Source organism: Staurois parvus, unplaced genomic scaffold (assembly GCF_062004578.1).
Source record: "Staurois parvus isolate SC_StPar_1 unplaced genomic scaffold, SC_StPar_1.0 ptg000498l, whole genome shotgun sequence".
In the NCBI taxonomy this organism is placed as follows: Eukaryota; Metazoa; Chordata; class Amphibia; order Anura; family Ranidae; genus Staurois; species Staurois parvus.
Window position 1 is genome coordinate 5,931,180 of NW_028318294.1, and position 26,117 is coordinate 5,957,296.

The following is a 26,117-nucleotide window of genomic DNA, read 5'->3' on the forward strand; positions in this document are numbered from 1 at the left end:
CGCATGCGCGAGAAGCGCTGCGCTTCATGAATGGTCCTGTAGTCTTCTGAGACCTGTCATGTGTCCCTACAGGGAGGGAGGGAGGTAGGCCGCCTAGGCGATTAAACCAGAAGTGGGAGTGGGTACTTGTCAAATTCGGGTACCTGCTCCCCCAAGGTGCCAATCCTTAATGGGGAGTGTGGGAGCAGTCCTTAAAGCAGAACTTCCTCTTTTGGGTGGAGCTCTGCTTTAACATACACACCCACAGCGGTTCTCATGAACGGGGTGCGATTCTGATGCGGTGCGGAATTCACACAGAAAACGCTGCGAATTCCGCACCGCATCAGTGTGAACCCGGGCTTAGTCTGAAAAATAAGCAGAAAATGCAAAGAACTACATCTCTACAGTTTATGTATAAACATATCAGAACATATTTTTTTTATATCTTTCATTTCCATTCCATTTGTATACCATCTTGGTTAATTTCCATGTTCTTGATGCTTTTTTTATTATTTATCTTTTATTTGTCACAACACAAACTGTGACAACAAAAATGTGAATTAAAATCGCAATCCATTCATAAACCATATTCAAAAAAAAATAAATGCAGGTTAATAAAAACTGTAGCAAGCTGCAGTCCTAAACATGGAAAGGACTAAAAATAAAATTCTAATGACTGTTTTGGGTAAGAAGGCGACAAAGGCGTATCTGTACATTTCTTGCAGCTTCCTTTCTGTTTTATAAACGATGAAACACATTAAAATGGATCACAAAATGGATCACAAAATGCACCTTTTGCCCTGACTATAGCTAACCAGAGGTGTCCTCTATGGAACAATAAATTCACAGATATATTTCTTTAAGCTACGACACACTTCATCGACCCATTTTCCTTGGGATGCCTGGGTAAGAAGAGCACAGTTTTTACGCTTGCCTCCATTGGGTGCGCGCTCCCAATTAAAATAAGTGATAGCGATGCCATTAACGTCCACAAATTTGCCCTCGTTGACCATATCGTTGATGCCCAACCAGAAATCTCCAGCCCCTGGGAGGCTTTTTTTCCCATAGTCACGAAGGGCACTGTTCTCATCCCCGTCTCTTGGTGTTGCCAACGTTCCGCCTTTGGCTATACAGTCCTCGTTGGCTTCATGGAAGTGCTTGGTTTCTTCAAAGGCCAAGTAACATTTTTTATGGATCTTGGTACCCCGCAGGCAGACTGCAAATAAAGGCAATTCTTATCATTTATGATGGTTTAGGAGGAGGCACTCATAAACTGGTACTATATCTCAGAATCCTGCACACCGGAAAACAAAGAGAGATTGGAACCTGTAGGCTGCTGCCAGGGGCGGACTGACAACTCATGGGGCCCCTGTGTCCTTGGCCAAACTCTAAAAAGCCTATGAAAAAGGTACCAGGGGCATCTCACAGGGCCCCCTACTGACCTAGGGCAGTGCCCGAGTTTCCAAATGGTCAGTCCGCCCCTGGCTGCTGCTAACAATGAACACAAATAAGTGTGCTAACTAGATAATTGAAATGCTGCTGCACCCAGGACTACTGGGTTTCTAGAGAAGTTTTTTTAGCTGTAAAAACACTCTAACGCTGTAAAACGTGGTAAAATGCCACAAACCAGTGTTTTTGCATGTTTCTTTAACCAGAAAAACAAAATTTTTTGCTAAAAAAATGCTACAGAACACAAATGTGGAAAAACGTGGGAAAATGCTGCTAGTTGCGGCAAAAACGCTGCTAAACGCTAATGCAAAAACGCTAAAAAAAGCTGAAAAACTCATGTTTTTAATGTGACTTTACACAGCTAGCGTTACCAGCGTCCAGTGTGCATGAGGGCTGATACACTGAAGAGGGAGGTGCATTGTAGTACGGAGCAATACTGTGATTTGTAGGATTACACCCATTAAGGAGACAGGTACATTGCAACACGGTACACATCATTGGCATTCTTGTTTAGTTCACACATTGATACACTGAAGAGGGAGGTGCATTGTAGCACTATATACTTACACAACCACAGATTTTTTAAATCACATATATTACTTCTCTAAGCAGTGTCTCGCAGTTGTAGGAGTGGCAGCGCAGCATTTCAATTGTCTGATTGCTCATAAACTGAGATTGCATTTTGCTCATAAAATACAGCTGTTGGTTCACAGGCTTTTCAAATGGGACTTTGCAGAGCAGCAATCATAATGCTGATGATGGATTGTAGAAATCCCAACTGATACAATTACCCATGAGGCCATTTTTAATCAGATTCAATAAACAATTGTAGAGAACCATCAGTCTCACTGTAAGACAGGTTGTGGTTTTTGTTGTTAATGGGGATCTATTGCAATGATTGAACATAGTTAGTCTATTTTCTCTACAAATAACATTTTCTATGCACAATTTTTCAGGCTTGTAGGAATGATTGGAAATACTCAGATTATATGTATCATCCAATTTTGTGCATCTTTTTTATAGCTTATATTTTTATCTTCTGAGGCTGATTTACTAAAAGTGATTGTGAAGCTTCAGTGTTTTGTTTTTTTTATAACAAACCTGTTATACTTAAGTGCTCTGGTTTTGCAGAGAGCGGCCCCGGACCTACTTCTCTGGGGTCCCCTGCCAATGCTGTCCATTCCTCTTCTCCGAATGCCCCCATATCAAACCACTTCCTAGGGGGTCACATGTGTGTGCATCTACATACACAGCTCGGCGTGACACCGCCCCCACTCATCCTCACAAGATTTGACTGACAGCAGCAGGAGCCAATGGTTCCCACTGCTCTCAGCTAACTTGTGAGGGCACAGAGAGGGGAGAAAAGAACTGAAGCTGGGTGCAGCACTAGACCAATACAGGAGCTTAGCGACTTGTCACCAGAACAGGAGTCCCATTCAAACATTACCTCTCACCTTTTAAAGTTTTGGATTTCATATAACTCTCTAAATAAGAAAAATCTTCCTAATGGGCCCCAAACCTCCACTTTTGGGGTCCCCTGCAGATGCTGTCTGCTCCTCTTCTCTGAGTTCCCCATATCAAATCACTTCCTATGGGGGCACATGTGTTGGCTCACTCCTGAGCCGGGCTGTGTGCATCTATAGACATACACAGCTCGGCTCGGCCCCGCCCCCACTCATCCTCACAAGATTTGACTGACAGCAGCAAGAGCCAATGCTTCCCGCCGCTCTCAGCTAACTTTTGAGGGCACGGAGAGGGGAGAGAAGAACTGAAGCCAGGCACAGAGCTAGACCAATACAGGACCTTAGTGACTTGTCACCAGAACAGGTGTCCCATTCAAACATTACCTCTCACCTTTTTAAGTTTTGGATTCCCTATAACTCTCTAAATAAGAAAAATCTCCCTAATGGTCCCCAAACCTCCACTTTTGGGGTCCCCTTTAGATGCTGTCTGCTCCTCTTCTCCAAGTGCCCTCATATTAAACCACTTCCTATGGGGGCACATGTGTTGGCTCACTCCTGAGCCGGGCTGTGTGCATCTATAAACATACACAGCTCGGCTTGTCCCCATCCCCACTCATCCTCACTAGATTTGACTGACAGCAGCAGGAGCCAATGGTTCCCGCCACTCTCAGCTAACTTGTGAGGGCACAGAGAGGGGAGAGAAGAACTGAAGCTGGGTGCAGAGCCAGACCAATACAGGAGCTTAGCGACTTGTCACCAGAACAGGTGTCCCATTCAAACATTACCTCTGACCTTTTAAAGTTTTGGATTTCCTATTACTCTCTAACAGAGGCGGACTTACCATTTGGAAACTTGGGCAGTGCCCGAGGGCCCGGGGTCAGTAGGGCGCCCCATGAGATGCCCCTGGTACCTTTTTCATAGGCTTTTTTGAGTTTGGGCAAGGACACAGGGGCCCCATGATCCCATATTGCCCAGGGGCCCCATGAGTTGTCAGTCCACCCCTGCTCTCTAAACAAGAAAAATCTCCCTAATGAGCCCCAAACCTCCACTTTTGGTGTCCCCTTTACATGCTGTCTGCTCCTCTTCTCTGAGTGCCCCCATATCAAACCACTTCCTATGGGGGCACATGTGTGGGCTCACTCCTGAACCAGGCTGCGTGTGTCTATATTTTGGATAGAGTACAGAAGTGTCAAAACCCCCGTCAGATTTTATCCCTATTTATGTCCCCACTAGGGAGATTTGCCCTATTTAGAAAGTTATTGGAAATCCAAAAGTTTAAAAGGTGAGCGGTCATTTCTGAATGGGACTCCTGTCCCGGTGACAAGTCTCTATAACCCTAGGTTCACATATTTGCGAGTGGTGCCACTGCGGATGCGCACGAAAATCCGTGCAGCCGCACTACCCGCATGGAGAAATGCGGACCCACGGGTCGGTGCCATTAGTTCTAATGGCACGCCGCCCGCACTGGAAACAACAACCGTACTGGGAACCGAGGTTCCCGCGCGGGCTGCGTTTTCAGAAGAAGTGCAGGGACTTCTTCCCTGAGTGTCACGGACACGGGAGTCCATTCAAATGAATGGGCTTTTGTGCCCGCGCAAAACACGGCCCTTGCGGCCACATATATGTGAACCGGGGGTAAGTCCTCATGCACACGGGACATTTTGATCACGCTGGTAAGGTTAGCTGTGTAATGTCATGTTAAAAACGGGAGTTTTTCAGCTTTTTTTAGTGTTTTTGCATTAGCGTTTAGCGACGTTTTGCCGCGCTTAGCAGCATTTTCCGCATTAGCATTTTTTAGCGGGTTTTATGGGTTTTTTTGGGTCAAAAAAAGTCCAAAAGCGACAGTTTGTGGCATTTACCGTGTTTTACCGCGTTTTGCTGCATCAAAGCTTAATTGAACAAGCTGAAGTTAGAAGCTGATTGGCTACCATGCATAGCTGCACCAGATTTTGCACTCTCCTGTTTTTTAGGCTCACCAATGCGTTTTTTAGTGCTTTTTTGCATTTTGCAGAAACACTACCAGGGGCGGACTGACAACTCATGGGGCCCCCAGGCAATAGGGGATCATGGGGCCCCTGTGTCCTTGCCCAAACTCAAAAAAGCCTATGTAAAAGGTTCCAGGGGCATCTCATGGGGCCCCCTACTGACCCGGGCCCTTGGGCAGTGCCTGAGTTTCCAAATGGTCAGTCCGCCCCTGCACACTACAGTCCATTTATCATGGCTTCCTATGGAACATGTTCACATCCAGGTGCGGACTGACCATTTGGAAACTCGGGCACTGCCCGAGGGCCCGGGGTCAGTAGGGGGCCCCATGAGATGCCCCTGGTACCTTTTTCATAGGCTTTTTTGAGTTTGGGCAAGGACACAGGGGCCCCATCATCCCCTATTGCCCAGGGGCCCCATGAGTTGTCAGTCTGCCCCTGTTCACATCTATGGTTTTTTGAGCTGCTGCATTTTTAGAAAGGGTCAGGGACTTTTTAAGTCTAGGTTCACACCTATGCAGGTTGCATTTGAGCCGTTTCTGCATTGCGTTTCACGTTTTTCGCACTTGCATTTTTGCTACATTTTTGATGCGTGTTGCGGTTTTTTTTTCATTTTTTTTTATGTATCATGTTACTCGGCAGATTTAAAGCACATCATAAACACATTAAAAAACTACATCAAAAGTACAGCAAAAACGCATTACATGCTTTTCTGCTACATTTCCATTGCAGTCTATTGAATCAAAACGCACGTTTTTGCGTTCAAAAAAAGTCTCTGACCCTTCCCAAAAAACGCACTGGGTGAAAACACGGCGATGTGAACCTATCCCATAGGAAATCCTGTAAAATGGACCGTACTGCGTTTCTGCAAAATGCTGCGGAAAATGATTAGGTGTGAACCTGGGGTAAAAAGCAAAAAGCAGCGTTTTTTGCTACAAAAGAGTTCAATGGAGAATCTGCTGAAATTCATAGTAGTGCATTTTTGCAGCATTTTTGCTGCGTTTTGCATTTTTATTCTGTCCAGCAAAAAAAAATTCCACTTTGAAAAAAAAAAAGAGCTGAACAAAACGTGGTAAAAGCGCTTCCAAACACATAAAAAATGCATGTATAAAAATGCAAAATGAACTGCGAAAAGCACTGCAAAAAGGACAAAAGGCAAACTGCACAGGTGTGAAAGGAGCCTTAGTAAATCAATCCCCATGGGATAACATCATTTAACTTCTAGGGGCAGAAAAAAATGCTAATAACAGCTTCTAGGGGCAGAAAAAAAAATGCTAATAGCTTCTAGGAGCTTAAAAAAAATGCTAGTGTGCATGGATTTTATTTCGTTTGGTTTTGGAAATGTGGGGAAAGATGAGATCCCCTTTAGGTTTGTATACCTATTCATATTGCTGTGTATTGGACATGTTTTGGCTGGAGTTGGACTGTAATATAGGGAAGGATCACAGGTAATTGGACGTAGCACAGTTTAAAAACAAGCCGCTGAGATCAAGACGTGAAAAGCCCGCAGACAGCTTCTAATCCCTTTTTTTTCTTAAATAAGGCTTCTGAAATGCTATTTTTGGCTTCAAAGCCGCACTTCAGACAGAAATGAATATGTTTCATTGGGGGAGCCTGACAGAGATGCTTCTGTTCACACCGAGGAAGGAGACAATCACCATTCACCAGCCTTCAGTACATCAGTTCAGTAAAAGTTATCCTGTACCAGGGGCGGACTGACCATTTGGAAACTCGGGCACTGCCCGAGGGCCCGGGGTCAGTAGGGGGCCCCATGAGATGCCCCTGGTACCTTTTTTTCATAGTTTTTTTTGAGTTTGGGCAAGGACACAGGGGCCCCATGATCCCCTATTGCCCGGGGGCCCCAAGAGTTGTCAGTCCGCCCCTGTCCTGTACTGATAGAAATATAAAGGCTGAGATTTCCCTCTAGAAATGCTAATTGCCTGGCTGCCATGTACATCAATGGGGGGTTATGTCTTTCTGAATCATTGACCTTCAACCAGGGGCGGACTGGCAACTCATAGGGCCCCTGGGCAATAGGGGATCATGGGGCCCCTGTGTCCTCACCCACAATCAAACCACACCCAAAACAGCCCATGAAAGGTACCAGGGGCATCTCATGGGTCATGTGACCGCCGTGACGCGCCGTCACGGCAGTCACATGATCGGGAAAGGTCCCGATTGAAAGAGGAGATGTGTGCTGGGAGCGTGCAGGGCGCGCGCTCTCAGCACATAAGTCCTTTTTTAATAGAGGACAATTGTGCGGCCGCTCGGCGTCTAGGCCCAGATGCCGGGAGGCCGCACATTTGCATATGGCTGTCGCGAAGAGGTTAACAATGTGAGTTTTTCAGCTTTTTTTTTAGCATTTTTGCATTGGTGTTTTAAATATAAAATAAATATATAAAATATATATATATATATATATATATATATATATATAAATAATAAATATATATATATATATATATATATATATATATATATATATATAAAATAAAAAAACTTTTGGTAAACAAAAGTCCAAAAACGCCAGTTTGCGGCGTTTTACTGCATTTCATTGCGTTTTGCCACGTTTTTCAGCATTAGAGCTTTTTTACAGCTAAAAAACTCCTCTAGAAACCCACTAGTTCTGTTTTTTTTTTTTCCAGCCAAAAAGCTTTGATTACAGTCTATGTATACATGGACACATAGGATAACATGCTGGGGGGTTTACTGGCTGTGGAAAAAACCGTCAAAAGTCAAAAACAGCCGCTGTAAAAACGTTAAGTGTGCATGAGGTCTCAAAGCTTAATTGAAGAAGCTAAAGTTAGAAGCTGATTGGCTGCCATGCAGAGCTGCCCCAGATTTTGAGTTCTCCAGTTTCTCCAGTAAATCTTCCCCAGTGTGCCCAGACAGTATGGTCACTTGCTGACATGGCACCATCCACAGGTAGCTGCCATGCAGGGTATTTATGACAGAAGAGACCCTATTGGTCTCTTCTGCCATAAATGTATCTTCCTGCCATGTACACTGAGCCGCGCATGCGTGTGACTTGGCCCATAGAGAGATAAGTTAAGATTTAACTCCTGTATCATCACCTCCATCTAGTGGCCAAAATGCCAATGAAACACTGCAATAAAATGTTATACAGCATTTTGGCCACTAGATGGAGCTAATGACATAGGTGTTAACCTATTTGAAAACATGGTAACATTTTGTTAAATTTGCACAAATGTTTCTGACATTTGTACAAAAAAATTTTTTTTCAACCATTTGCCCTCCAGAGGATTTACCCCCCTCCCTGACCAGGCCATTTTATATAATACGGCGCTGCGTTATTTTAACTGACAATTGTGTGGTCATGCAACACTGCACCCAAATGAAATTTACGTCCATTTTTTCCTACAAATAGAGCTTTCTTTTGGTGGTATTTGATCACCTGTGCAGTTATTATTTTTTGCGCTATAAAAAGAAAAGACCGCCAATTTTGAGAAAAAAACACTATATTTTTGACTTTTTGCTATTAAACATGTCCAGTAAAAAAATTTTAAAAATCAAATTTCATCGTAAATTTAGGCCAAAATGTATTCTGTGACATGTCTTTGCTAAAAAAATCCCAATACATGTAAATGAATTAGTTTACATGAAAGTTATAGTGTCTACGAATGGCGGTATAGATAATGGAATTTGTTTTTCTTATACCAGTAATGGCAGCTATCAGCGACTTAAAGTCTGACTGCAGGACTGCGCCGGGTATTCAGACACTGGGGGGAACTAGCTGTCACTGACATCCCCAGTGACAACAATACAGTGATCAGTGCTAATAAAAAGCACCGACGCTGTACTAATGGCACTGGGCAGGAAGGGGTTAACATCTGGGGTGATCAAAGGGTTTACTGTGTTCTGTGTGCTGTGCTTTACACTGTAAGCACACTGCTTTCTATGGCAGCCATAGGGGTGTGTATAAAATGTCAAATTGGGAGCAGTGGTTGTGTCCGTGCCCCTGCACCCCAACTGACATGAATGGGACTGCCTGCACAGGGATGCATGGAACACTTGTACAGCCCATGCATGCAGGCAAACACAGCCCTCACATGCGTGTGCGCTGTAGTATGTCCATGTGAACGAGATCTAAAAGTCAAGTGTGGCCACACCCTGTCTTCTTCCTGAACCTCCTTATTGGTCATGATAAAAGACCAGTATAGTGACTTGGGGGGTGCAAGTCACTATATGCATAACTTCCGCTGCCTATATCTCAGGATAAGCTCATTTTTGTAATTTTTTTAATGGAAGATCATCTCTGATAATTAATTTTTTTATGTAGCATACAACCAATATTTGAAACCATTATTACGGACAAGCTTTTGAGAATACAATGTTATATTTACCTGTCTGTAAAGCCTGCATTTCCTTTAATGAGTTCACCTCCCGCCACAACTTTTCAATCTGTGTCTTCAAGTCTCCTTCCTTTTCTTATAGCAAAAAAAAAAAAAATCACACATGGTTATTACAAATACATAACTAAAAATATGAAGTTAAAAAAAAATATCACGTAAAAATAAATAAATAATAATAAAAAAAAGAAAAAAAAAAATATATATATATATATAAAATCTAATATATAGGTGAGCGCTGGCGATATCTGGGTAGCAGCTAGCACACAAGGTGAAGGTAACAATCCCCTTACATATACTAAATATATATATATATATATATATATTATAGTAATATACTGTATATTAATAACGCATACTGTACATTGTTTTTACTATTCATTTTTGCATAGTAACAGCAAAAAAGCAAATCTGATCGTTGGAAAACTGCAAAACTTTTTTAATGAAACTTGTCATATGTTTTGCACCACCTGATAGTGCCATCTGGTAGCCATAATACTTTTTTTTTCCTGATTGAGGTATATAAAAAAATATGGCGTTATAGCCACAAGAAGGTGCTTACAGTCATAGGCTTTTTAATTAATTTTTTTAACCCACTGTGGTGCTAACAAATGAAAGACCTAAGTGTACAAAAAATGGACACGTGGAAAACACTCACAAAAAATGCACTTACGGGTGTGTCTCTAGTCCACCTCCAGAGGAAGTAAGACTCTACCCTTACCTTGCCCCTCCTGGCAGGGGCAAGGTACAACATGGTCCACCTAGTCATAAGGCCTGGCGGACCCTCTCTTTTTAGGGTCAGTGGAAGCCGACCACCGAGTACTAGGTGAGAGACCTCCCCCCAACCCCTGGTTCAGGGGAGGAAGGATCCTAATAGCCAAACATCCTTCACCTAGACTTTAGGGTAGGCCTATGGACCCACATTCTAACTCAGAGTAAAAAAAAACACAGAAAAACTCATGGAGAAAAAAAAAAAAGTGCCAATGCAGAGTACATTTGTTCAGCGCTGTGGCCTGATAGCAAATATTGCCCACACTTAGCAATAAGGACCAGTCCGAAGAGGTGCACTGCAGAAAAAACGAACAGTGATGTGACCATGTGCTCATTCACTCAGTGGGTTTCTCAGGCCCATACGATTACTAAGAGCACCCCTGGGGTGGCCAACCCCCAAGGGACAAAGACATCTCGATTCTCTGCCTTCCTATCCCATGTCTAGACCAGGGAGTTTTACTCAAATCAAGAGACACTGGGCTCCTCAGAACCTTCACGCCAAGGGAGTACTACCAACCCACACCTTACATGGTGCATGCCCATTCAGAGTCCTCCCCTATTGGGAATGCTTCTCTGAACCCCCATCATACTATACAGCCAGCCATTCCTACCAATAAGCAATAATGATGGCAGAGCACCCATAATGGACACCGATAAGAACAGATAGTACAGTCGATCATAGTCAACATAGATGTGCCAAGTTTCGGTGGGCCTGTGTGAAATTTTTGTCACATTCGTACAGCAGACCCCATAGTGTCCATGTCCCTGTTGGGATCTGGTTGGCATTTGTTAGATAAAACAGTGTAGGGGATTCTCTTCAACAGGGAAACAGACATTATATAAACCCTCCACACTATTCAAAAAGTAAGAAAAAAATTGTGACAGGTCTAGAGATTTAAAGTATATCCCTAGGCACATATTTTTTTTTTTTTAGTTTTGGATAGAATGAGGAAGGGTTAAAAACCTATGTCAAAAATGTTGTCTCTAGATAAAAAGGCAAGGACAAATATTCCAATGGGAGCTCCTGTTCCAGTGACAGCTGTCTAAGAGGGTAGTTTCCCTCACTTTGGTAGACTTTCTCTAACTTCCTGTTGCACCTTCAGGACAGGAATTGAATGGAAATTCCCCCAATTGTAACAGATGTTTATTATTATTATATAGGATTTACATAGCGCCAACAGTTTGTCCAGCACTTTACAAAATTAAGGTAAACATTACAATACCATTTGGTACAAGAGGACACAGAGGGTCCTACTCATTAAAAACAGATAGCAACAAAATAACAGGGAAGGGAATTTAGCTCTTCTGTACTCTATCCAAAAGTTAAAAAAGATTCAGCTCTACATTCACTTTAAGGGTTTCTTCATGCTATAGTGTTCCGTTGCAGTGTGGTATTCTTTAACTTGCAGTATTTTGTACATTAAAATGCATTGCATTAAAACTCTGGGTGAAGAAGCAACAGAGGTCCAGCCATTGACTTAATATGACAACATGGTTTCCAAAATATGAACTAAATCATTGTTTGAGCCCGACTGGCCTGTGTTTGGCAGACCACTACAAAGATGGTGTAAGAGAAGCTCAGTACGTGTTCTTACATGCTCATAATTCTGAGCAAAGGCTCACTGCACAAAACCCTCTACTGGCTCATTTAAGCTGGACTATGAAATGAACAGATTGCTGAGTGGTCTTCAGCTAGTTTCTGCTTCACTTGAGCCTTGAACTTGGCTTGCCCAACCTATCTCTGAATGTCTGCTTGTCTGCTGCAACCTCGGGCTTGTGCTTTTACTCTTCTCCTGTCTTGCTTTCATATACCTCGCTGCCTGGCTGTGTACTAATCCTGGCTTGTATCCTGACTCTGCTCTCTGCCTGATGTTCCACTACCTCCCTGCCCGGCTGTTGATGACCTCTTGGCTTATGTCCCAGCTACCCTACTGTCTGATGATTATCACCGTTTTGAAGTTCCTGGTTCCTGCCTGGTGATCTATGGTCATCTGCTTCCTGCAAACCAGGGGTGTTGGACAAGAGGTGCAAGAGAAGCTCCCTCTCCAGCTTGATCTCCACCATGTAGGTGACAGATAGAGGACCCCTTAGGAAAAGACCTTTACCCAAATCAAGAATATCATGTGTGATAGGTCAAAGAGAGTGCCAAAAGAAAAATCCTTAAGAGTCCAAAGTCTTTATTTTTTAACAGGTTACAACCAGCAGGGAAAAATACTTTGGACATTTGGCACACTCTTTGACCTATCATATTAGGTCAATGACATTGACCTAATATAGCCATGTAGCCATAATAGGTCAATGATGTCATGAGCTTCCCAGGCTCTTTGTGTACGTTCAGCTGTGGGCATGAGAACCCCATGCCTGTAGCTGATTGGCCCATAACTGACAGCTTCTGTAACAGACCCCAGACACCCACGACTGGGTATCACTATCAAGAAGCTGCTTCTCGGGCTCTGGAACACGAGACCAGTGAATCTGGCTATTGTTACCCCTAAGATCCAGACGACACCAGATTTGAAGTAAACCAGAGGTAGACTACTTTATTTGAACACAGATACCAGATATATACACTCAGGGGACAATCCCCCCTCCCTGAATAATGACACAGGTTGGGGAAATCTACTTTTTGTAACAAGAGACACACAGGTATTTAAATGTCACTCCAGCAAACAGTCCCATCAGGAGGGAGAGCTGCTGGAGACATCCCCCCCACTAAGCTAACACATAAACACATACATCCCATAATAGTTTGCTCCCAAGCCAGACAAACAATAGAACAATGGGATGAAGCCACATAACATTAAACAATCAACAACCCCCCACCCCACCTATCTCCTAAACATGTCTACACAGTCTGAGACAAAGCCCACACAATATTAGGACAGATCACCCTGCACCCCTAACAGGCACAGGGTGATTTACACATAAGAGGGATATGGGGAGCTGAGACAGGGCTCTCCCCACCTCTCCAAAGTGAGCTGGGTTCCATGGGCCTCCCACCCAAAGTGACTCCCGTCACAGCTTCCTTTGGGGTTCAGGCAAACATAGGTTTGGATCAAACCCAAGTTTGGTTTTAACCAAACCCAATTCCCTACTTGGGATTAGCAGCAGCAGTGTCAGCCTGCTGTGGAGCACATTGATTTGGCTTTTGGGTTACCTATCTCCTAGGCCTGCCGCTAACTGCAAGGCAGTGGTTTAGCATCGACAGCCTGCAACAGAAAGTGCTGTTACTGACTGGATCGCCAGGTATGCAACTTACTTGCAATGGATTCGCAATAAAATGATTGGCTTAAAAAATGGTAGGCATTGTGCCAATTATATCAAAAAATAGATTTCGGGCTTAAAAGAGACTCCAATTAACTCCCTATAAAATGGGCTCAAAGGAATGTGTTCAGCTTGTTTTAGCATATAACTCAATATACGAAAGGGATTCTAAAAGCAAAGTTCTGATTATACAGTCAGATGTCACCATGTTCTTAAGAGCTATTTAAACATTATCCTTCCTGCTGTTTACCAGAGCACAGTGTTCTGTATTTAGGACGCAGTGGTCTTCTTTTTTTACACAGTCTACTCAAAATATTCTTTTCATGCCTTTTTTCCAGAGAATCCACAGCTTATTTCCTGTCTGAGCTGGGTAAACACTGAAATGTACTCGTAGGGACTTGGTAGAATTAGCAATTTTATTAGACTGTACTTGTTAAAGAATTTCAGATAAATCCATAGCTTCCAACTGTCCCTGTTTTGGGACTAAAGGTCCTTTTTGCTCTAGTGTATGGTGTATATACCTCTATAAAAGAAAAAAAAATAAAACCTACCATGTAACTACTTAAAGGGGTTTGTTTATAAAACATTTGTTGGACAAATTGGCCATATATTTTTATTAACCGCTTGTCACCCGCCCGCAATCTACTGCAGATGGGTGGCAGCTACAGGCAAAGCGATGTATGGGCACATTGCTCTGGCTGTACCAACACAGGGAGCTCCCCCCTGCGACCAATGTGTCCACCGGACACAGCAGAATGTGGATCCAGGTAAACAGGACCTAGTGGTCACGTGATCACAATGACAGCAAGGCTGTTATGAATCAATCTAATTCTTAGTAGCTTTGCCTTTCTTCCTGGTGACCTGTGATTGGCCCACAGCTCTCACATGGTACATGTGTGATTGGCCCACAGCTCTCACATGGTACATGGGGCCAATCACAGCACCATGTACCATGTGATCAGCTCTAGCCAGTCACAGATCACTATTATTTTGAACTGTTATGAACTTAACCCATTCAGGAAAGTTAATCTTTATTGCTCCTGCAAAGCAAAGTATAAAAAAAAACAAATCCCTGATCACCCCTCCCCAGAGAAGTACAGTGTTACTATGGTAACATTGTACTGCTCTGATATAAGTATTTAAAAATAAAAATAAAAAAAAATGTTAAAAAATAAAATAAAAAAATCTGCGGGAGAGCAGCAGTTCTGCGCAAAGAGACGTACCCTTATGTTGCTTTCTATTTCGGGGTGTGAACGCCCCTGTGCCCCCTGCTGGATTATGTCTTTAGGATCCTAGTCACTTTTTTTTTGGAAGTGTCTCATTGGAGAAATTTTCTTTAAGAAAGTAAGATAACTCTCCTAAGCTAGGGGAGTCTCTTAGACTGTTGTCACCAGGTTTACCCATTGCAGGACAGTGGTCACCTGGACAAGGTCCTATCCTCAATATTTACACACAGACAATAACAACCAGACAAAGGGTCTAATCCTTCCATATTCTATTCAAAACAATACATCATATTTACAGGCCCTCTTACTTTTCTGAATGAACACAATGAGTGATCCGTACCAATTACTCATTGTGTTCATTTATAACTGAAGCATAGTAAACTGTGTTTACTATGCTTCAGATTGTGACTGAACAGGAGCCTCTATATCTGCTAAGGCTGCAGAGAAAGAAGTGGGGATTCATGTCCTCAATTCCTTTCTACATCTCAAGAGTGAGAAATCAGGGGTCTCTTTAGACCTCTGATATTTAACCCAAGCAACAACAGTGCTCTGAAAAAAATTGTAAAAAGTAATAAAAAATTTGTACAAAGTAATAAAATTTGTGAAAAATACTTTTCTACATTTTAAAAAATAATTTAAAACATTAAGGGACCATTCACATAGGTTCTCTGGCCTATACAGTGTTATTGAGCAGTTTGTTCATGCGGCTGGAGCCGTCTGCTACTTTATGGGGATGCAGGGGCTGTATACAAGAGGAGGTGTGTTTGTACAAAAGGGTATCATCAATTTTGTGTGCCCAGGACACCATGAGGTCTAAATACAGTACTGTCTTAGTAAAATCCAGTTGAATATACAATGTACAGTTGCAAGAAAAAGTATGTGAACCCCTTGGTATTACGTGGAGTTTTGCATGAATTGGGCATAAAATGTGCTCTGAAGGTCATCTAAGTCACAACAATAGAAGAACACAAAAAATAAAAAATAAGATAAAAGTGATAGTGTCACTCCAAACGATAAATAAATCAAATAGGTAACAGGTGACAGTGCCACTTCAACTTCATTCAATGTCCAATTTTCCTTATTCGCATTCTTCTATTTAAAGTGTTCTTGATAACCATGCATAGTGTGTATAGGTAGTGCCACACGTGAACCAACACACTCTTATCCACTTTGGCTGAAATGCCTGCTCACCTCCTTCCTGCGACCCCAAGGGGCCCACAAGCCTTTAGGATCACCCTGGATCTTCTATTTAAAGGGTTATCAAGAACACTTTAAATAGAAGAATGCGAATAAGGAAAATTGGACATTGAATGAAGTTGAAGTGGCACTGTCACCTGTTACCTATTTGATTTATTTATCGTTTGGAGTGACACTATCACTTTTATCTTATTTTTTATCTTTTTATTTTTTACTCAGTATTACTAGAGCACTGAGAAGATTTCAGCACTTGTCACATTTAATATATACTGTATACTGCATATTCTGATATTGTTGGGTTTGTCCGTTTCTAGTGCTATTAGTGGCATAAGAGCACTGTGGAGATTACAGCACTGGTCACATTTGATTTAATATTTTTTATTTTTTTATTTTTTATGGTTTTTATGACATTTCTTAGAGCGCTACACTAATGTATACAGATTTTTACACTGATTAGGTTATTGGTTGGAGTGTCAGCAGCTTACTTATTAGGAGGGGGAACTATCCATAGAAGCGCAGGAGGATCTATAATCAATAGAAGAACACAGTCTGCTGAACATAATACTACACAAACATTAGATGTTGCCATGGTTTAATTGCACATAACATGTAAACATTCACAGTGCAGGGAGGAAAAAGTATGTGAACCTTTGGACTTAATAACTGGTTGACCCTCCTTTGGCAGCAATAACCTTAACCAAACGTTTCCTGTAGTTGCAGATCAGACCTGCACAATGATCTGGAGTAATTTTGGACCACTATTCACAAAACTGTTTCAGTGTAGCAATATTCTTGGGATGTCTGGTGTGAATCGCTCTCTTAAGGTCATGCCACAGCATTTCAATCGGGTTGAGGTCAGGACTCTGACTGGGCCACTCCAGAAGGCGTATTCTGTGCTGTTGCAGCCATTGTTTTGTTGAATTACTTGTATGCTTTGGGTCATTGTCCTGTTGCATCACCCATCCTCTGCGGAGCTTCAGTTGGTGGACAGATGGTCGTACATTTTCCTGCAAAATGTCTGGATAAACTCTGGAATTAATTTTCCCATCAATGACAACAATCCGTCCAGGCTCTGAGGCAGCAAAGCAGCCCCAAACCATGATGCTCCCTCCGCCATGTTTTACAGTGGGGATGAGGATTTGATGTTGGTGTGCTGTGCCTTTTTTTCTCCACACATAGTGTTGTGTGTTCTTCCCAAACAACTCAATCTTGGTGCTCTTTTGCAAACTTCAAACGTGCTGCAATATTCTTTTTGGACAGCAATGGCTTCCTCCGTGGTGTCCTCCCATGTACTCCATTCTTGTTTAATGTTTTCCTTATTGTAGATGTGTCAACAAAAATGTTAGCATGTGCCAGAGATTTCTGTAGGTCTTTAGCTGACACTCTGGGATTCTTCTTTACCTCATGCAGCATTCTGCGCTGTGCTCTTGCAGTCATTTTTACAGGACGACCACGCCTAGGGAGAGTAGCAACAGTGCTAAACTTTCTCCATTTGTAGACAGTCTGTCTTACCGTGGACACATGAACATCAAGGCTTTTGGAGATACTTTTGTAACCCTTTCCAGCTTCATGCAAGTCAACAATTCTTGATCGTAGGTCTTCTGAGAGCGAGGCATGGTTCACATCAGACAGTGCTTCTTGAAACCATTAAACCCAAAACAGGTGTGTGTTTTTTAAGGGCAGGACAGCTGTCAGCAACACATCCAATATCATCACGCTGATTGGAGTCAAGGTTGGCTCACTCCTGGCTCCAATTAGCTCTGGGAGAAGTCATTAAGCTAGGGCCTCATATACTTTTTCCTCCCTGCACTGTGAATGTTTACATGTTATGTGCAATTAAACCATGGCAACATCTAATGTTTGTGTAGTATTATGTTCAGCAGACTGTGTTCTACTATTGTTGTGACTTAGATGACGCTCAGAGCACGTTTTATGCCCAATTCATGCAAAACTCCATGTAATCCCAAGGGGTTTACATACTTTTTCTTGCAACTGTATTAATCCAATTTTCTCAGCAAAAATTCTGTCATTTAAACATCGTAGGAGTATGTTTAGCTTAATATTTTTTTTAAATCTTTTTTTTAAGTATTACTGCACCTGAGCTGTTTTTCTTAGGGTGATAACAATGCGTGATGGGACCCTATAGCCTCCAACCTCTATCTCAACAGCAGCAAGCTCTTTCGTGATACAGAATAGTGTTTCCTTTTATAGCAGTCTTAGAAGTTCCCAAACTATATACTGTATGTTTCTTTCTTCATAAATATGTAGCCAGACAGTTCTGGGCCACCAATGCTGCCAGGGCCCATCACAGATGCATGGTTTGCAGTGGACAGAGTTAGAGCATATACAAACCCAAGAACCATAATGTATGGTAATTTATTGCAACTCTCCAGTCTTTAGATGTGGTGACTGCATTTGTTTTTTTTTCCTTTATTTTTACCTGGTGATCCTGCAAGAAACACACTTTCTGTAGTAGAGTGACAACGCTTAGTCGCCGAACCGCATGGACTACAAACACACCCCACTCTACTCAGCTCATTTACATAAAAGATGTTCTTCAGATCACAAAAGATAGCTGATACATTTAACAATGATATATTAATGTTTGAAGTAACAGTTTATTGCACTTAGATATCTATTTTTCTTTACTTTCATAAAATGTACTAAACCTTTAAAAAGAAAATGAAAATTAATGCAACCACCACATCCGAGGACTTGTAAGCTGCTATATATTACATTTTTTTTCTTAAGGTTTAGATAAACTTTAAACCTTTGTGTTGGCTCTAAGCACCCTTATGTTGTTGTTCTGAGATTCCAAAGTATTAACCCCTTTACGACACGGTAACAAATATATGCGGTGTCCAGGAGGTGGGCTTTAAACCTAGGTGCCACATATATGTGTTCTTGTTTTTTTAGCACAGAGACTGGGCTCTCACCGAGAGTTTCAAATCTCCTACTAACATTTGGGAAGTAAGAATTCTGCATCCCAATCACCCGATTGCTATGATAGCCTCTGATCAGTCACTGTGAAGCCCATTCCTGAAGTTTTTTTTTTCTCCTCTGAATGGATACATTGTATCTTTCTCTTCTCCCCAGGGGAGAAAAATGTAAACAAACATGTGTTTGTAAGAAAAAAAACAAAGACAAAAAAGCTAGATCAAGGTTTGATCTAAGCCAGTGTTACGGTCAAGGTAAGGGTCAAATGTCAAGGCCAGGGTCGAAGGTCAGAGTCAGTATATTTTAGGTAGAATATTTGAAAAAAGGCATTTTTTTAAATTACTGTCAGTTGCTGTCAGTGTGTTTTAGGTAGGATTAAAAAACCCAAAATGTACTCTAGTTCTTCTGGGACCTACTACGGGTACAAACAAATAATATACACATATGTGGTATCGCTGCAATTGTCAGGAGCCGGGGAATTTATTTTGGGTTGTTCATTGGTGGTAAGGTATTTTAACAGCAAGGAATGTACAGCTAGATTTAAAAAAAAAAATGTTTTCACTATTTTGCTTCACAAAAAGTTTTACTTGTTTAATCAAATCCAAGTACAAGGTTACAATAAAGAAGGATAGCATAAAATAATAGGGGGATGAAAAAGAGTCAATAGAAGATATCATAAGATATCAAATAAATAAAAATCAATAGCAATGTAGTAATGACATTGTATAAAGTTGCAATTGTAGTAAATTAAAATTCAATAAATAAAAGATAATGGAGATCATTTCTTCTTCCTTTTTTATTTTTCCTTAAAAAAAAAAATAAGAGAAGAGTAATGAAGAGACCATAAAAAAACTATTTAGGCCCTCTTTTCTTTTGATAGTAAAAAAATGTAAAATAATGAAATATCTATTACCAATTGTCACCAAAAATCTCAATTTGTCCTGAAAAAAAACAAGATATAATCCACTTCGATACACAAAGTAGTTGCTTTGACAGCTACAGGTTTACTAACACACATCAAGTGCAAAATGGGGTTTGGGCGTTAAGGTTTGTTTTACCCTGCATCATGAAGGGGTTAATTATCTGGCTGCCCCCCTCATTAATTTAGGTGATCATGCTTGATCTTCTGAGCCATACACTGTGCAACTAGAATTTGAAGAATTTGAATCTGACTAGAAGTCAGATTAATACAATTCTCACAGGTCATACCTTTATCCTTGGAGCGACGATCCTTCTTGTTTTTTACTCTAGAAGTCTGTCCACTGATCTGACCCAAGAGCAATATGGTAATTACAAGTATAACGGTAAATCCTACGCGACCCATCTTGATAGCTACTGTATAAGTGATCGTCCTGGATCAGGAGCAAGGTTTCACCAACTCCAACTCACTTTGAGCAGGAATGCTGTATACAAGCTCTCCTTGCCTACCGATGTGATAAATACTTCACTTGGCTGATGCATAAGGTAGTTCCTTGTTCTCCTTTCCATGCTCACATTTTATGTGTGCTGTCTTTTCTGCCTCGGCAGGAATGAATACCCCTCTGTTGACCTGCAGAACACATGAAAAAACAGACAGTTTAAAGGACCTGTTCATCCTACAACTACGGGAAGCTTCTGCAGGAGGATATAAGAAGAAACTCCAAACTGTCAATGACCTCTCTGTTATGCATTTATGTGTATATGTAGGTACCTGTAGTTTCTTGATGGAAATAGAGGTATTTTTTTAGCCTGATTCAATAAGAAAACCAAAAAATATTAATATTATAAAAAAATCAAAATGATATTTCCATGGAAATCCGGATCTGTGTATGTGTCCCATAAGCCTAGAGTTGGTCACTTGTATCAAGAAATAAAAATGTGTTAAATCTCTCTCCCCCTTCTTTTCATTCTCATGCTAGAACCCCTGCCACATTAGAGCCAAAACCGAATAATAAAGTCTTGCAATGATGTGCAACACATCATAAGGTAGCTGGATTTGCTAATGATCTGAAAAAAAATGAAAATACTACCCAAACTTCTGCATCTCTTCTAGATCCTACCAGCTCAGATTCGTTCACTTCCTCCAGGCCCCAAAAGCCCCAGATTGAACTACAATCTCCTATTGAAGGCCATGGCCATGGATGGTATAGGATTCTCATGTCTGCTTGTAGGCAGGTATCATTTATCCTACCAGTTCACATTCTAACCTCCTTTCACTTCCTCCAGGCCCAAAAAGCCTCAGATTGAACTACAATCTCCTATCGAAGGCCATGGACATGGATGGTATAGGATTCCCATGTCTGCTTGAAGGCAGGTATTTATTCTACCAGTTCAGATTGTACCATCCTTTCACTTCCTCCAGGCCCAAAAAGCCTCAGATTGAACTACAATCTCCTATCGAAGGCCATGGACATGGATGGTATAGGATTCCCATGTCTGCTTGAAGGCAGGTATTTATTCTACCAGTTCAGATTGTACCATCCTTTCACTTCCTCCAGGCCCAAAAAGCCTCAGATTGAACTACAATCTCCTATCGAAGGCCATGGACATGGATGGTATAGGATTCCCATGTCTGCTTGAAGGCAGGTATTTATTCTACCAGTTCAGATTCTACCATCCTTTCACTTCCTCCAGGCCCAAAAAGCCTCAGATTGAACTACAATCTCCTATCGAAGGCCATGGACATGGATGGTATAGGATTCCCATGTCTGCTTGAAGGCAGGTATTTATTCTACCAGTTCAGATTCTACCATCCTTTCACTTCCTCCAGGCCCAAAAAGCCTCAGATTGAACTACAATCTCCTATCGAAGGCCATGGCCATGGATGGTATAGGATTCCCATGTCTACTTGTAGGCAGGTATCATTTATCCTACCCTCTGTAGGTGGCACTGTTTGGCTGGCCGCTGTACAGTGGGAATGGAGGTTAAGAGGAGCTTTGTTCCTCTGAAACCTCCATAGGTGTCATCAGAGGAGAAGCTGCCCGATTGAACACTGCAAGACTGGTTGACCTCCACGGCCATCTTTAGAGAGAGCAATGATAAAAAATAGTACTGCCCCCATGCAGTTCGTGTGCGTTTGCGAAGGGGATAGAGTAGGGGCAGGATCTATGCTGGTTATGGACAGTGTATTTAGCTTTAGGGAAAGGTTCTCGTTGAGGAGGCACAGAGCAGAGTTACCACTGCTGGCTGGGCTATCAGGGGACTCTGGAGAGCTGGGACATGGATCTTTCTTTCAGTCTACCAAATGCACGTGCCACCCCCTTCGCTCAGTTACGTAAGCATTATTAAAGTAACATCTCAATTGCTGGTGCTGTGTTAAAATACCACCAACCTTGCTGAGGACTGTTGTACCTGAGTTGCCTGTGGTATAAAGACTCTGATGCCATATTGTTTGCGTCTTGTAGCTGAAGTCCACGTAATATTTGTTATTTATAATTATCCAGATAATAACAGTGCCACTTTCCTTGGTCTCTTTGTGCCTTTACTGGATCTTTGGTACCAATCAACTGGCCCCATCCATATGCTACTACATCACAAAGATATCCACATGTTCAGGGAGTTAGACTAGTGCACGTACCATACTTTGAAAAGCTGAAATAATGTATTACTAACATTCCACTGCAATATTTGTCCTGGCTAGAGAAAACCTTCCCTGCACAGGTCAAATCACACCTGTTGATCGATAACACTGAACATAATTAGCTATTACTCAAGACTCCCCTTATAGGTAACCCACTATTACCCCCGGGACTAAAAGACAGGACTTTTTGACTCCTACAGCTCTCTCAAAAGGGATGGCCAAAACACATTTTATTTGTAGATGGCTGCAAATCAATTCAAGAAATCCAAAATTGCCCCTCCCCCCATTCTTATTGTGGAGTGCAAAGCAACTTTGACAGTTCCTTGTTCAACAGTACAATGGGCAGACTCCTATAAAGCCAATAATGGAATTTGAAGAACTTTGCCTTGAAACAGACCCACTAAGACACAGCCTAGCCACTTTCTACTCCTGCCTGAACACCCTCACGGCACCAAGAGATTTTCCCACCTTTCTACAGAAATGGGAGCCCTGGGAACCATCTCCTTGGTAGATCAAAAAGATAACATCCTCCCCTAAAATCTCTAGGTATCAGAAACAGAATTTAAACTTCTCTCCTGGTGTTGCAGTGTATCATCAACTTTCCATAGTTCCCTTTCCTCAGTGCTTTCCCCTCTGTTGGAGATGTAATGACCATAATAGTACCTTATTTAAATAGTACCTTATGTATATTCTAGGAGCACCCAGTATTAAAAATCTTTCTAGGAACCCATAATTACATTTATATTTAAATATATTGATATCAAGCTCAGTGTGAACCCAACAGCTTTCATTTTTGACTTGAGACTGTACTCATCCGTTATACTGGCCTGCTAGAGCTGGTATTCCCCTACGATGGCATTCAACTACCTCTCAATCAATGTCCAAGCTCCAATAAATCAAACCTATTATGGGACTTTTAACCACTTATGATCACAAGGAGGAACGGTTTCAGAAAACCTGGTTTTACTGGATAGACTTCTACAGAATATCGACTAACCCTCTCTGATAACTGGATAGCTCAAAATGATTGTTATCAGGATTAAACCCCTTCTTCGTTTTTTTTTTTCTCTTTCCCCTTTTCGTTTCCTCTTTTTCTCTCTTCTTCCCATACCCTTAAATGAGAGGAAATGCTTCCTAATACACTTGTCCCCACTGGAGGTTTCCTTTCTATTCCTCTGCCAGCAACAACTTAAAGTTTTGGATTTTCCCTTGCTTTCAGTCCCAGTGACTATGGTCACCAACCAGGACAAACAAAGGAAGTAAATCTCTCTCGCACCAACTTGCATACAAAGACAATGACCAGTCCATGGCTTGGTTTTGTTATTTTATTAGGGGAAATCAACTTGGATGAGGAATAGGGATTATGGGATGCCCAGTTTGACTTGAATCAATGGAAGGGAGACACTTCCCTACTATGTATAAAGGCAGATTCTGGACTGTTCTTTTCCTGAAAGCCATCAGTTGTTGCAGACCAGTAGCAGCTGCCCTTTATGGGAGAGGAACTAGCAGCCCCTCAAAAATCACTTTACTTCTTGTAGCAACATGCAGAGACCTCTTCACTGCCCTTATAGAGGTGCTCATAGCTCCACAGCCTGCAAGCACTACCAGCCCTCCTGGTTTCTCGGAAGATCTCCTGGGACAAGGATTAAAGATTGAACCCAGTGCTGTCCTTAGAAAGCTTGCTACATTTGGCAGTCTTTCCCCTTGTAGAACCCAAAGTGTGGTGTGCTGCCATACTCACACTGTCCTACATGCTCCCTGCTGCTCCAGGCCCATTTGCGACTCTCCACAGAATCTATCCTCCTGAGCCAGCCCGAGCCCAGCCTAGAGGCCCCCCCCAGACCTAGGGGACCCTCCCTAGGCACCGACAATCTCCTCAGCACTCCAACCGACTCCTCTCTCAGTCTGACTCTCCCATATTTATAGGCCAGTCCACCACCAGGGTCTCCAAAACTGGGATTGGCTGGACCCCGCATGCATGAATCTTCCTTCCTTCTTACCAACTTCCGAAAGGTTCTATGGTCCTCCAGAGTCAGGGGGAGGCAATAGAGCCACAACCTGTTGAGTCATCCAGCTGTTCTGCAATGACCTGTCACATGAGTTACACAACTACCATGAGTCACACACAATGATTTTGCATATAATACACTACACCAGGTGTGGGCAACTGTGGTCCTGCAGCTGTTGGTGAACTACAAGTCCCATCATGCCTCTGCCTTCGGGAGTCATGCTTGTAACTGTCAGTTTTGCAATGCTTCATGGGACTTGTATTTCTACAACAGCTGGAGGGCCACAGTTGCCCACCCCTGCACTACACTATTCTACTAGCACACTAGACGGTGTAATGCACCACTTCGCCCCAGAAAATTGTTGCAATTACAAATGTTTGGGCATTCTCATGTTTATTTCTTTTGTTTGTATTGGCATGACTCAAACTTTGGCTTGACCCCTGTGACAGCCAATCACAGTGGTCCCATGAACACTGATCCCCCTTCCCAGCATTCAGAACTGTCTAAAGGGGTGGGCGAGAAGGGGTTAAATATCATTTGTTTATAAAAGTTTTACCACTTCACGCTCCAAATTCTTTAAAAACTTTTTTACATTAACTACTCTATGCAAATGAGAGGCTCGATTCACTGAGCTATCATGATCATTATTTGCCAGAACAATAGTTATCATCAGCAATGAAAGATAAAGAGAGCTGAAAATGACAGTCACTTGGTTGAAAACTATCATTATGGCAAAACACACAAGCCTTATAGTTCAGTAAATTGAGTTCAGTGTCATTTATGGTTAGTGGCTGCGTTTTATCTGCATTGTAAAATTCTGTTTGACTAATCCTTGCTGTCAGTTCAGGCTGGTATTACATAGCTGTCAGTGAATCCCTTCATAACTGCTTTGACAGATTTATATTATCCATTTCTAAGTCAGTTCCTTCATACAATTACACTTACTGTAGACTAATTCACCATGTAGCATTCCCCCCTTAGGAGTCACTGAGTTTTTGGGTCCCCCTATAGTCAGTGGCGTCACTAGGGGGGTGCGAGCCACACTGGGTGACACCATCACAGGGGGTGACACCAAAATGAAAAGAAGAGCTGTCAGTGGCTGTCATCCATCGGAGTGGAGTGTCCGTCGTCCTCTCCCCGGGGACGAGCTCCTCATCCCTCCTGCAGCCCCAGGAACAGCCGTGCCATGCTGGCGGGGGGGGGTTCCAATCCCTGGGACCACAGCAGCTGCTGCAGGCCAATTCACACCTAGCCTGTCCCCCCGGAAGCCAGGACACTCCAAAACTAAAGGCTAAAGAACTGCCAGAATATTATCCAGAAGCAGTGATGACAATTGCATATTTGGCTGTTTGTATTTGAGTTTTTGTGTAAATTTTAGTTTCCTTTTGTTTGTTTGGGTTTTGTTAAAAAATCCTTTCTGTGCTGAAACATTTTGATTTGACAAAAAAAAAATGTGAGTTGAAATTATGTGATTTACTTTTTGTATTTTTCTAATATAAGAATTTAGAAAAAAAAACCTAGCCTGTCCCCCCGTACACTGGAGCGGAGCCCGCCCCCGCCCTCTGATTGGATGGCTCCTACTCTACATGTCAGTCCATGAATGGTAATGACCCGCCCTATGAAAAAGGTACCAGTGGCATCTCATGGGGCCCCCTACAGTACCCGAGTTTTCAAATGGTCAGTCCGCCCCTGGGTTCCACTGTCTTTTTAGACTAGAAAACAACCTAATTTAATTTTCCGAAGTAAAACTACATTCAACTTGACCTGCTTGCTTTGCATAGAGAAGCACAGGGACCTAGTGAGAACATCACTGGATCTAAAATGAGGTATTGAGGCTTGAAATGTTACAAAATGTTTTGACTATACCTACCCTTTATCATCAGAGCAGAGTGAGCTTCAGACTTTTTTTTC

At 42.2% G+C, this 26,117-nt stretch overlaps 1 protein-coding gene across 1 annotated transcript; it reads right to left on the reverse strand.

The window, feature by feature from the left end:
- Nucleotides 1–373: 373 nt before the first annotated feature.
- On the reverse strand, nt 374–20,122 carry CLEC3A (C-type lectin domain family 3 member A). Its single transcript, XM_089689817.1, has 3 exons — nt 19,848–20,122; nt 9,238–9,321; nt 374–1,195 (listed from the first exon to the last, which is right to left on the reverse strand). The coding sequence occupies exons 1-3, from the start codon at nt 19,960–19,962 to the stop codon at nt 807–809; spliced, it is 588 nt and encodes a 195-aa protein (XP_089545943.1). The 5' UTR covers nt 19,963–20,122; the 3' UTR covers nt 374–806.
- Nucleotides 20,123–26,117: the final 5,995 nt, after the last annotated feature.